Source organism: Manduca sexta, chromosome 27, assembly GCF_014839805.1.
Source record: "Manduca sexta isolate Smith_Timp_Sample1 chromosome 27, JHU_Msex_v1.0, whole genome shotgun sequence".
NCBI classification, from domain to species: domain Eukaryota; kingdom Metazoa; phylum Arthropoda; class Insecta; order Lepidoptera; family Sphingidae; genus Manduca; species Manduca sexta.
Window position 1 is genome coordinate 11,441,301 of NC_051141.1, and position 13,432 is coordinate 11,454,732.

Genomic DNA, 13,432 nt, shown 5'->3' on the forward strand with positions numbered 1-13,432 from the left:
AAATCATAGCCAGCGCTAAATCTACAGAGGGGCAAGCCGGGGCACATGCCCCGGCCGGCAAAGTCAGAGAGCGGCAAATTCAAACTTAGCAAACGAATACCCAACTCATCATTAACGCAACTTTGCCTACTGAGACGTCCAGTACATTAAACACATAAATGATTTTCCGCGGAGCCCCAATCGATGATGATGACAAAGGTAAAAATATAGAAAAATAAAGATGCGAGCGGCATTTACCAGATATTCCACGCCTCGAAAAAATTCAAGATCCGGAGCTGATTATAGCAAATGTTATGACTAGTTTTTTAATGCAAGTCCTGTTTAAAAATGTTTCAGACACTATTACGACGTCATATTGTGCAACTCGGCACACTGCACTCCGTTAATAAATGTTTCCATATTTCATTATAGTAGAACTAAAAATATAATCTCTATCGATCTAATAGCGGACTTGTCGCCAGTATGTTCACCACTTCATAGAGACTTTGACAATTTTTTTAAATGTGTTTATGTACTACATAAGAGAGTAAGGACTATTCACTTATAGCGTCTATAATATTTTTATTGTTGAAATATGCTCAACTTAGTAAAATCATTGATTTTGTTTTTCATTTATAATTTCGCTGTATTTAAGAACAAAACAAACGTTTAGATTTATATCTGTTACTTTCCCACTAAATTGAATGGGCCAGCATATAAATATTGTTGGGTGCCTTTATTTAAAAACTCGAACTAAACCTGTTCATTCATGTGCCAAAATCAAAAGATTTAAGAAGAAAGCGATTAACTTTAGGACGACGAAATCCAAAATACACATCGGATAAATCGGCGATTTATTTTTGTGTAGATCTTTTCAATGTAAGTTTTATACTGTATTAAAAATGTTGTGGTCATCAAAAAATCAATATTTTAATATAAGTGTGAAAATGAAAATGTGTATTGAGGCTGTTTTTTTTTGTAACCACGTTTTTTTTAAGTTATAAGTGCATGCCATCTGTCGTTCTATGTTTCATGCAGTCGTTACTATAAACTTTTTGGACGATGCAATGTTTATGAGCGATGAAGTCACTAGCATTGGCGGCCGGCATCGCTACGTTTCAGTCCCCGAGCGTTACAGATAAAAAAAATCTTAATTGTAATGACGAAAATAAAATATTTACAATACATTCAAAACAAAAATATGGATTTGATAAATATTTTTGCCCACTATTCTTTCTTCTGGAGCAGTTTTATATTTTTTGGTTACACCAGTCAAACACCCTATTGTATTACCAAATTTTTCGCGGTGAAATAATTTAGTTTTGTATAGTCTTTGTTTATGAAAAAGCATTTAGAAAAATTTAGGATAAAACCAAATTTAAGGTTTTAAATATATTTGTTCTTTGAAATTAAACAAATCTTCGGATTCTATCGCGGTTTTAGTATTTTATTTTCACCCGACGTTTCGAAGACTTTGCAGCCTTCATGGTCACAGGGGGGACTGAGGTGTTGTTTATCCGTAAAGTCAAAGTTACAATATCTACCTACACTTTACAATTATACAACTTTATTTATATAACTAATAACTATTATACAACTTACAACAACGCTGAGGGTTACAGAATTATGTACTGAACACCTGGTATCAGTTTTCGGTAGGTTGTATTTTATACTCTTTATACACTATACATAGTTTACGGAAGTAATAAATTATCTTAAAAAAGCTGTCAACTATACTCTGTTGTGATTATTTACATTATCTATACTAAGATCAACAACTGAGAATACATTAATTCTTGTTGGTTTACATTGAAATCATAAAAGGCTCATTACATTCATACCATTAACTTTAAATTAAAGTATTTTTTATACCCAAATGTATACTTGAAAACCTTTTTTGAGGTGCTTCTAAGAAAATATGTCGATTTTACGGGGTTTTTATTTTCTAAGAGTTGATAACCCTGGATGTAAGTTATCAGGCTTTATCTGAAAGACTGGTATCCATGGACAGAAATAAAAAAAAAAGTTATCAGGTGTGTCATTTGAATGGTGGCGCGGACTTTATTATTGCCTACGTGTTAAATATTTATTTGCTAACTGTTGATGTAAACTTTTATTTAGGAAATATGTTAAGAAATAAATAAATCTCATTACGTGTCCAGGCGTTAGTGGTTTTGGTACCAACGTGACACTTTTATTTTTTTTAAGCACGGAAGCTTTTTCACTATAGTTTTATTTCAGAATACGTATAACTGAACGAAATAAAATGCCGAAGTCCCGAAGCGAGTTTCGTTTTGTATTTTTCGCTTTGGCGATATTTATGTGTTACTTTATATTTGGTATGTTACAAGAAAAAATAACACGGGGCAAGTACGGTGAAAATGATAAATTCACATGTGCTCTGTGCTTAGTTTTCATGCAGTGTCTGGTTAACTATATTTTTGCCCAAATACTTATGGTGAGTATATAAATTAAGGTAGCTATTTAATTAATCGTAAGCTACAATAGTTATTAATGAAATGTTGCATAGTTTTTGAATTGATAACATTTAGACAGATTTGGTGGGAGGACTTTTTATATTATGAAAGGATATCCAAAGCATTTAAGTGACATTTTCTGTGTGTACTGCAAGCAGACTTCTAGTCATACAAAATTCATGTCAATATCTGTTTCAGTTATCATGGAAGCATGAAACGGATAACACAAGAGGCATTTATTACTTTTCGTCAGCTCTAACATATCTCTTAGCCATGGTGTGCTCAGTTATGGCACTGCAGTGGATCAACTATCCAACACAGGTAATTTAGTATGCAACAATTGCATACAGTTTTGCCAAAATGTGCCTGCAATGTAATACTTTATTTTTTGTCAAGCAATTCACACATATTTTTTATACACAGAAAATCCAGCTCTAACTAATAACAATCCACAAATGTTTAAGAGTAGTTGGGACATTTTAGCATAACCCAGTCTAATTATAATGGTATGCATTTCTAAAATCAATGTTATATTTGTTAAAACATTAACTGCCAATAAAAAAGTGCACTTTACTACACTTTAACATTGACTGACTTTTAATAACTTATAATACAGAGTCGAAAACCATTCCATATTAATAATACAAATTACCTATATATTAATGTAAATAAATAATAGGAAAAGACAATCTATGAGAAATGGCAAAATCAAGAATTTTTACTTGGCTTGGTAGGATGAATTGTCCTAGGTACATTAATGTTGGCAGTCAACATGTTACATAGAGAGCAACACTTGAAAGGCAATCATATCTACCACAATCAGTAAACTTTTCAGTGGTGATTTAAATTATACCATGTATATAAGAATACCAAATAATAGTATGTGCCTTTCAAGTTGTTGGATGGTGCTTCTACCGTTTATGGGTGGTTGTATCGCTTATCATTAGGCAAACAACAAGCTTGTCACAAAGAAAAAAATGTCTTACAAGTTACAACATAATTTCAGTATCAATTGTCTGTTACAGGTTGTTGGCAAGGCAGCAAAACCCATTCCTGTAATGTTGCTTGGTGTTCTCATTGGACGTAAATCTTATCCGCTCAAGAAATATTTATTTGTATTCCTCATTGTTACTGGTATTGTTATGTTTATGTACAAAGACCAGAGCACAAAGGTTACAAATGAGTCCCAAGGATTTGGTATTGGGGAGTTACTTCTGCTATTATCTCTTACCATGGATGGACTTACAGGCGCAGTGCAGGTTTGTACATACATAAAGCTCACATCTGTTTAACATATAAGAGGGATAATATACTGCCTTTTCAATAAACAATCCTAATAGCTTTTTTTATTATGAAAATGGACCAAACAGAATTAAAGTATTTTTACATGCACATAAATGACTGTTTTGTTGGGATATTTGTGGGATCAGATTGAATATATAGATTGGTATTGTTAGTTGAAAACAGTTGATAGACAATAACTATTTTATTATATATTTAGGGCAAAAGATTAGTAGTTTGTGCATTGGATTGTTGATTTTTGTACTTACATTTATTACACTAATTTAGTCTACTAATTGATTTACACAGATACAGTACTTCAACAATAAAAGTTTATCGTTCACTTTCAGAGTAGAAAGTTTCTAAATCATTAGTTATTACCAAATATGTTTGTTGTAAAATGTAGATATATCAAACATAAAATAGAATATACAGCAGCCATTAATTAGTGTTAAAAAGAAGAAACCAAGGTGTACAAAAATAGTTTTATTTGTAAATTTTAATTGAGTTCGTAGTTTGAAGAATACATAATAATTATTAAAATGTGCTACGATTCCAGGAACGGATAAAAAGCGAGTCTTCACCTTCAGCTTACTCCATGATGTTGAATACTAATTGGTGGTAAGTACAACATACCTCTTTATTATGTAACTAGCGACCCGCCCCGGCTTCGCACGGGTGCAATGCTGATACTAAATACACTACAGAAATACTGTGAACATTGTATATAAAAACATAGCGGCCCGCTCTGGCTTCGCACGGGTATAACATAACAAGATAACAGTACTTCTCCACTATTTAATGGATGTTATTATACATATAAACCTTCCTCTTGAATCACTCTATCTATTAAAAAAAACCGCATCAAAATCCGTTGCGTAGTTTTAAAGATTTAAGCATACAAAGGGACAGGGACAGAGAAAGCGACTTTGTTTTATACTGTGTAGTGATATACCTTTTTAAATATATGTTAAATAATATAAGTGTGATAAAAATCATGTCAATATTACGTATTTCATAATGTTCAGAGCGATTGCAATTTTATATTCATAATATTATAATTATTATATAATATACCTTTTTAAATATATTTTTAAATAAGTGTCATAAAAATCATGTCAATATTATGTATTCATAATGTTCAGAGCGATTGCAATTTTATATTCATAATATTATAATTTATATAAACATGCTATGTTGATTACAAATTATATTGTTTTTTTTGGTAAATGTTGAATATCTTTGTGATGCATTGCGAATTTTGCGAGTAATGTGTACTGTCTTCAATGGTGTTATTATGTACTTAGAGCAAATATCCTGGTATGTGTTTATATATTTTTCTATTATTTCAGGGGAACAATTATTTCTGCCATTGGAGTGCTGTTGAGTGGAGAGTTATTTAAGTTCATAAGCTTTGTGTCGATGTATCCTTACATTATTGTATACCTCGTCGCATTTGCTCTTATGGGTGCAACAGGACAACTATTTATATTCTTTATGGTGAGTTGTGTAAAATGCTTTCGGATTAGACCGTAAGAGGTGTAATCTATACTATTATATAAAACTGATTAATTTGTTTGCTTATTTGAACGCGCTAATCTCAGGAATTATAGGTTCGAATTGAAAAATTATTTCAATGTTGAAAATCTAATTTATCAGAAAAGTCTAAAGGGTGTATAATATCACGCTATGTCTAATAGGAGCGGAGCATCAATAAAAAATGTTGCAAAACAGGAAAAAATTATTCCTTTTGAGAGTTTCCGTTGCGTGCGCTCAGTTAACGTTTAAAGTTTATATCCCGGGAAGATATATAGCGTGATTTTATAACGGAAAACTGAATCCCGGATAAACTTTCGCACGCGGGCGGAGCCGCTATTTTATATACTTTTTCGAATTTGTATAAATTATTACCAATGCGCACTGGGCCATCGTGGTGGACTAAGGCCTAATCCCTTTCAGTAGTAGAGGAAGCCCGAGCCCAGCAGTGGGATAGTATATAATACAGGGCTGATTACTGTAGGAATGGCACGTTAGTGTGATGCTTGGAATGGAATGTAAAGTGTATGAGCGAGATGAAAAGAGAGAAGCGTGAATGACAGACGAATTTTGGAAATGACAGACTAAAGACGTCAGAGAGAAAAATATTAAAATGCAATTAACTTGAAAAGTAAAGTTTTATTTTGTAACTAATCCCACATTACTATTATTATTACCTTGAGCGGAATCCTCCTTTCATGTAATTTAGAATCCTCTTAAATATAAGTAATTTAAGAAACTAATCTGAACAATACTCCTGAATGTCCAATCTTTCTCACCTATTTTTGAAACTATGGTACCATTAAATTTTTAAAGCCTTATAAAACATTGACTGTTATTTTTAAAGATATCAAAAATACTGACTTTTTAGTATATTTAACAAAATATAACTTATTTAATGATTTATTATCATTATTTTTATTAAGTTTTTGTAAAAAATAATTCGCGACACTGTTATCAGGCCGAAAAAGCGTCCGATTTTACCTCAACGCACATTATATCTACTGTGTACCACTATTTTACTATAGTAATGTGATTTGAGAGGATATATTGTAAGGTTTAGAAAATACATATTTGCACCAGTTAAATTATGAGACTGACTCAGTTTTTTTATTTTGTTAAATGAAATATAAAATTAATATTGAGAAATATTGTGTTAAGAAAAATAGTAGCGCACCATATTGAATAGAGGCCTGATATGTCTACACTTGCTCTATGTCACGCTCTTAAAAGAAATATAAGTCATCGTCAGTATCCTGTAATCTGTGTGTGTAATTGCAGGTGTCGGAGTTTGGTCCCCTACCATGCTCGGTAGTAACCACAACAAGGAAGTTTTTTACGGTGCTCGCCTCCGTTATCATATTTGGCAATGTTTTAGCTAGCAGGCAATGGGTTGGCGCCGTCTTAGTTTTCACTGGTATGTTTTATAGCAAAATATATATTTTTTACGAACCGATTTTATACATTTTGTAAAAAAAAATAACTTTTCAAAGCCAATTATTAATTTAAAGTTTTAGTGGCATGTCTTGAAATACATTCGTTTATTTCATTGCTTTTATAATCAGCTGGCGAATACAATCATTTTCGGTGCAATATTATTTGGAAAAACTATGGTTTTCCAATTTAAATTGGATGGTTAATTTATTGCATAAATGAAATTCATAAAAATTTCTTTTACAGGTTTGTTCCTGGATATTATGTACAGTAAAAGTAAACCCCAGCAATCGAAGAGGGTAGCTGAAAAATGAGTGATTCACAAATCTGTAAACATATCATAGCTAATACACACGTAGCTCAAGTCTCTCGTACAGTAGATAGGCCCAGCCAAGACGTCGCAATCAAGTATAAAGCAGTATAGTCTGTCGCTTAGATATGTCTTCATATATATTTTTTTTGTTTTTTCTTAGCGTTAACCATTATACAAAGGCGTCTTGGCTACATCCCAGATGTTTATTAAAACATCGTATTCGTTTATCGTATAATATAAAAGTTAGACAGACACTGGCGCACGCAGTTAATGTTCATAGTTTCTGCGTGCACATCCTATGCACCAAAGGAGCCACGGCCTAACCTTCATGACATGACGTCCCGTTATAGGGCGTCCTACTGAGGTTCGAATGCAGTGTGACACGATTAAACTACGTAACACCATGCTTACTGACGTAATTATACGCCATATTTTGTCACGTTCGACGTTCAAATTCCTACGTACCCTAATGCACATATCTTAAAAACTGACAACAGCCACAGCGACTGTATACGGGAGACCAAACAAAATTAACATAGCTATAAGATTTATTTATTGTCAAACATACTATTGTGCAGTACCAAAATATCATAAAATCAGCTAGATTTAAGATTGAATAGTGTAATATAGATTTCTAACATTCCCATTCATCTCCTTTGTATCATACTGTAAACTGATTCTATAAGTAGATAGCTGTTTCACGTTGTACAAGTAAATTTTACTGGTCAGAAATATAAGGAGATCAAATAGTTACATAAATGTGTCATTAACAACCATGTTCCTAAATAAATGTTAATCAAATAGCACCAACTAAATTACCTGTATTTACTTGAACATGTGAAACAGGGCCTAAAATTTCCTACTAACGAGATAAAGACTGACGACTCAATTGCTAGCATTTTTTTTCCTTTGCTTCAGATCAGTTTATAAACTCTTCCTGAGACGAATTAACGTCATTTTGCAAGATAAGTTTTACAAAACAGATACGTCGATTTCCATTTTTGTACAAACTTTAATACTTACAACGATTTATATCAAGAGCACAAGAAAAAAAATGTAAAAGATAACGCGTATCCCGAATTAATACCTACTATATTATCTCAGGAAATTTATTGCATTATTGTTACAGTAAATATAAATTACTAGCGATTATAGCAATTTTAACCTTTATAACTTGAAGATCGCTGAATTGTAGGGGACAGGGCTACAAATTGAATTACAAAGCCCTGCATGTCAAAACAATTCACACACAATCCTCAGATATTGCTAAGTATCACAAGGCCTAGTTCTATTCTACTGGGTACAATGTCTCAAACCGAAAAACAACATTGCTGGCACAATGATAAAAACAACATTGCTGGCACAATGTTGCTCGGCGACAATGATCATTGCGGCGGTACGTACCAAACCGGACTCGCATCCAAAAAAATTGCCATGTAAACTTTTGGCACTTTTACTTGTAATATTTATTTAGTATACTTAAAAAAAACTATTTTGTGGTACACTCGCGTATAGTATAATTATTCGTGTATAGTATATTATAGTGGTATAAGTAGGTATTTGGGCGTGCTGTACACATGTGAATAGTTTTAGTTGAAGCCTTTTCATACCATGACGTAGTTTATTATTACGATGTTATACAGAGCAATAGGGTATTTTACTATAAGCATTTGATTTTTAACAATATTTGTGTGATAATAAGAAAATCAAGCACTCTTGCGAGAGCAGAAATATAATTGGTTAAAAAATTGGCAACAATTCATATTTTAAACATTGTAACTGATTCGACGTGTTCAACAATCATCATCAAATTTCAAACAATTCACACAAATATTGTTGAATTATAAACCGCCAACGTGAATCACTCCGTCCATTGGTGAAAACAGTTTGAACATCCGTTCGATAATTATTGAGTTCATTGCGTTCTGACAATTGACATACAGCCTTGGCGAGGGACTTTGTTTTATAATATAATGAATGGAATTGTGATAAATAAAATGTCTAATAAGTTTAGAAAAATGCACGGGCGCTCATTGTTCATATACACGTCTACATACCATAAAACAGAGTAAAGAAATAAGATTCCTAGGTAAAGTAACTTATCTACATGTGTAATCTACATAAAAATGAATGTTGTACCTGTCATTCTTAAGTTACCATTTTTATAACGGCTCTTCTAGAATCCAATCTTCGTTGCGGGTAAAGCTATGCACGCGGGCGAAACCTCGAGCAACACCTCGTCTGGTAATAATTTCGTTGCACATTTTATTTTTCCAAATCGTAGTCCTATATACCCCCCCCCCCTCCCCGTCTTACCGATAAGTAATATTTTAATGGTCGTTATTTATGAATAGTGTTTAAACTTATTACTTTAACCTAGTATGAATTTATCAAGTATTTTAAATATGTAGTTAATGATAATGACTAATTAATGACTGATTAATTACCATTACCATTTTTTTTTCAATGTTTGTAATATTTTCGTTAGTGTAAATATCCGTAACACAAAAAAAGTATATAAGAAAGGTTATAAAATATAATCTAATACTTACCGCATGAGAGCGTAGCGCAGCGTAGTACGTCTAAATCAAATTATTGCTACTCAATAAGTGTAATATTATCATCATCAGAAATCTAACTGTAAAAGGTGTACGCATGTTTGCATTACAAGTATGTGACAAACATAAAGCTGAAACTACATAAATTGTCTTATAATTCCCAGAATAAGATCAGTAATGTAATAATATTATGTGACACAGATATAAAATGTTAGTCGTGTGGCTCCCTAAACAGTTCATTTTATTCTCGAGTACTTGTATAGTTTGTTTTTCTGCTGAACTGGTACCCTATTTCAATGTTTTACTTGCCGCAGTTCTCAATTAATAATCCCAACCGCTTTTATTTCATCCATTACGTAAATAGACCGTTAGGGATAGTTGTCATGTTTACAATTCAATTGATTTATTTACGAACACAAATCGAAAAATTAAATTGGCATAGTTTACCGAAAACAGCTATTAACAAAATAACTTAGGAAATAAGTGGAGTACAACTTCCAATGTTTTAAGTGCAATCATGTATTTATATGTTGTAAACTTGATAAACATTATAAAAAAAATTATACACATCTTTAGTGTTTCATTGGAATTTCATTTATTATTAGGAATCAAACAGAATACTAAGATTAAGTTTTATATTACCTCGTGTTGACCGTGTGTTGCCGCAGTCTCAACAAACAGAATACTTCGCTTCCCTTGAAGACAAGGGCTATGCTATGCGCCAATATTTTATAAATTTTAATTCATTCACTATTTTAGTAGAAAAGTTCTCTAGGTGCGACCACTATCTGGCACGCGCAGCGTTGTAAGTCGTCCTAAAAGGTGGACAAACGACCCCGTAAAGGCCGCAGGAACACGCTCCTATCAGGTTGGTCTGGAAATCCTTGGGGGAGGCCTATGTTGAGCAGTGAGCTTCCAATTTCCAAGGGCAAAATAAGAAAGGAATATATTCACTGTTTATATTTAAGTACTTACTATTTTTAGTAGATTGTTGGGTCTTATGGTAATGACTACCACAAGTACTAGGTAAAACAAAAACCTTCATGGTTCTTTATTCAAAATTGTCGAAAGAGGTAATGCGGTGGCTTTCTATCTTAGCGCGTAAAATTATTTTTTGTTAAAGAACTGATTAAAATCATCCCATTTTGCACTTGTAACATTATGCAAGTAGCTTGTTTATTTCTTTAAGCTTTGGTGAATAATTGATTAGCATACTACTTACATACCTACCTCTAATATTACTCCTGAGTGATAATACCTATGCGATTGAAATTGTTACTAAGATCGGAATATAATATACTCTTTCCATAGACTAGAACCCTAGGCAACCATTAAACCTTTTGAAAGCCTTATTCAGATTAACAGTTATGTTTAAAGAAATACAAAAGTACAGGTTACTCTGCCATTTACAGTCTGTTTTATTACTTCTTAGTAAACGCTTCCCGTTATATAAATATGTTAGCTTTTGGTCGCGTGAAAAAGTTCCTGCTAGATCAATTTTCTCGGGATAATGTCCCACTATATATTTCGCGGGATAGTAAATAAAATAGCCTAGACATGTCTTTCCCAAGGTCTCAAACCATTTTTTTTTGTCTCATTAATACCTATATATTTTATTTTTTTTTCATTTATTTGTAAATCATTGCCAATTTCACTTCTATTTAAAATGTTCCTAACAACAGGAGTAGTTCCACGTGTTTGGAAATCTGCCTATATATCGCCAGTTCATAAAAGGGGCCTAAAACTGAAATTAAAAACTACAGACCCATATCTAAAATTTGTGTCATTGCTAAAGTGTTTGAAAGAATTGTGTACGACCAGGTATACCCTGCAATAGCATTATCTCTTAGTCACTTTCAACATGGCTTCATAAGAGAGCGTTCGACAGTTACTAACCTTATTCTGTTCAATGTTTATTTCACTGAAGCCTTGGATCTTGGGAAACAGGTCGATGTAATTTATACGGATTATAGTAAGGCATTTGATCGAATCGATAATCTGATCCTATTACATAAACTTTATGACATCGATATAAGAGGAGACTTACTCAGGTGGTTCTCCTCCTATATCAAAAATAGATCACAGGCGGCAGCAATCAATAATTACATTTCTAGTTGGGCGTCGGTGCCTAGTGGTGCCTAGTACCGCAAGGCTCGTTATTAGGTCCGCTATTATTTGTGATCTATATAAACGACATTGCCTCTTGTCTGGATTCATCAAGTTTTGCAGATGTCATGAAAATTTTTACCACCATATCTTTCCCTGACGACATTCTGCACTCCAGGTTGACTTATGTCGCCTTGAAGATTATTGTCACAAGAATAAACTTGACCTGTTTGGCCTCGACTACGAACTACACGTTGGAAGGTCAAATCTTACCAAGACATAGTGATGTAAAGGACCTAGGTGTTATCCAGGACAGTATGTTACGCGCCGCTATCCTAGCCGATGACATCGGGCGTTTCCGGAAGTATTCGTCTGCGGGCGCAGGCTGGCAGAAGAGAAGATATGTCACGCGGCGACTATTCTATTATTATTATTCTCTGGTTGGACGTTGTCAAAAAAAATGTCTAAAATTGTATTCTGTAATTATTTTTCTAATATAATGTTTACTGTAAAAAGAACGTTTTAACATTCAGAAGTGGGATTACACAAATGCATAATTTGAAGTTAGATTGAATTCGAATGTGAAGAGAACTATCGGAATAAATCTGTGATGAATCATTGAATGCCAAAATTAAAATTACCAGATTTTAGTTACCATGGCAAACGTCTACGTCTGTTGAAGTAAATATGTTGAGAATGCCTATGGAATTGATGTCTGAACATTACTACGATTCACGACATTCATAACAAAAACTTCGTTATGCCTGCTGCTTGGCTCACTGGAGAGGGTGTTTTCTTAAAAACTAAATCATTGGAGGCAGGAATGACTGGAGTCATGTGAAGTCAAATCGGTGGCGCAACACTTCAGGCTGACAATGCGAACGTGCGTAACTGTTTATTTTATTTAATCTGATCTGTCTGTGGCCGTGAGCCTTTTGATCATATTCTGTCTGCAGCCATGACCATTCTGATCATATTCTGTCTGTAGTCATGAGCATTCTGATCATATTCTTTCTATAGCCATGAGCATTCTGATCATATTCTGTCTGTGGTCATGAACCTTCTGATCATATTCTGTCTGTAGCCATGAGCATTCTGATTAGTGTTACTAGGTCCTATTTGTTTAAAATCGGGCAACAGTTAAAACAAATCGGGATCCAAGTTGAAGGTCTTTGGTTGCTGGGAATGAAGAAGAAAAGAAACGGGGTTTAGGATGGCCGATGTTACGCGCCGCTATCCTAGCCGATGACATCGGGCGTTTCCGGAAGTATTCGTCTGCGGGCGCAGGCTGGCAGAAGAGAAGATATGTCACGCGGCGACTATTCTATTATTATTATTCTCTGGTTGGACGTTGTCAAAAATGTCTAAAATTGTATTCTGTAATTATTTTTCTAATATAATGTTTACTGTAAAAAGAGCGTTTTAACAAGTAAATTGCTTTATGATAAACATGTGGATAGGTACTATTATTAAAAAGGCTTCTCAATCTCTCGGTTTTATAATGCGGATCTCTCAATCTTTCTCTGAAGCAAAAACATTTAAAATACTTTACTGTACCTATGTAAGGAGTCATCTAGAATATGCATCTCCATTATGGAATCCACGCTATTTCAAGTATATTGACCGTATTGAAAACGTTCAAAAGCATTTTATTAAATATCTTTGCTATCACCAAAAGTTCCATATGACTCAAATAACTATTTAAAATTAAGTAAAAAAATTACTTAGGTACTGCCACTTGTAATTCG

The 13,432-nt window shown here is 33.3% G+C and overlaps 2 protein-coding genes across 2 annotated transcripts in view; one reads left to right on the top strand and one right to left on the bottom strand.

Annotated features, from left to right (window-relative positions):
* LOC115447261 (coiled-coil domain-containing protein AGAP005037) overlaps positions 1 to 13,432 on the bottom strand; it is a 247,084-nt gene that overhangs the window by 224,219 nt on the left and 9,433 nt on the right.
* LOC119190837 (solute carrier family 35 member B1 homolog) lies at positions 2,000 to 10,149 on the top strand. The gene is made up of 7 exons (XM_037443912.1): positions 2,000 to 2,437; positions 2,655 to 2,777; positions 3,482 to 3,715; positions 4,297 to 4,358; positions 5,090 to 5,237; positions 6,555 to 6,690; positions 6,954 to 10,149. Exons 1-7 carry the CDS (start codon positions 2,246 to 2,248, stop codon positions 7,019 to 7,021), a joined length of 963 nt encoding a protein of 320 aa, XP_037299809.1. The 5' UTR covers positions 2,000 to 2,245; the 3' UTR covers positions 7,022 to 10,149.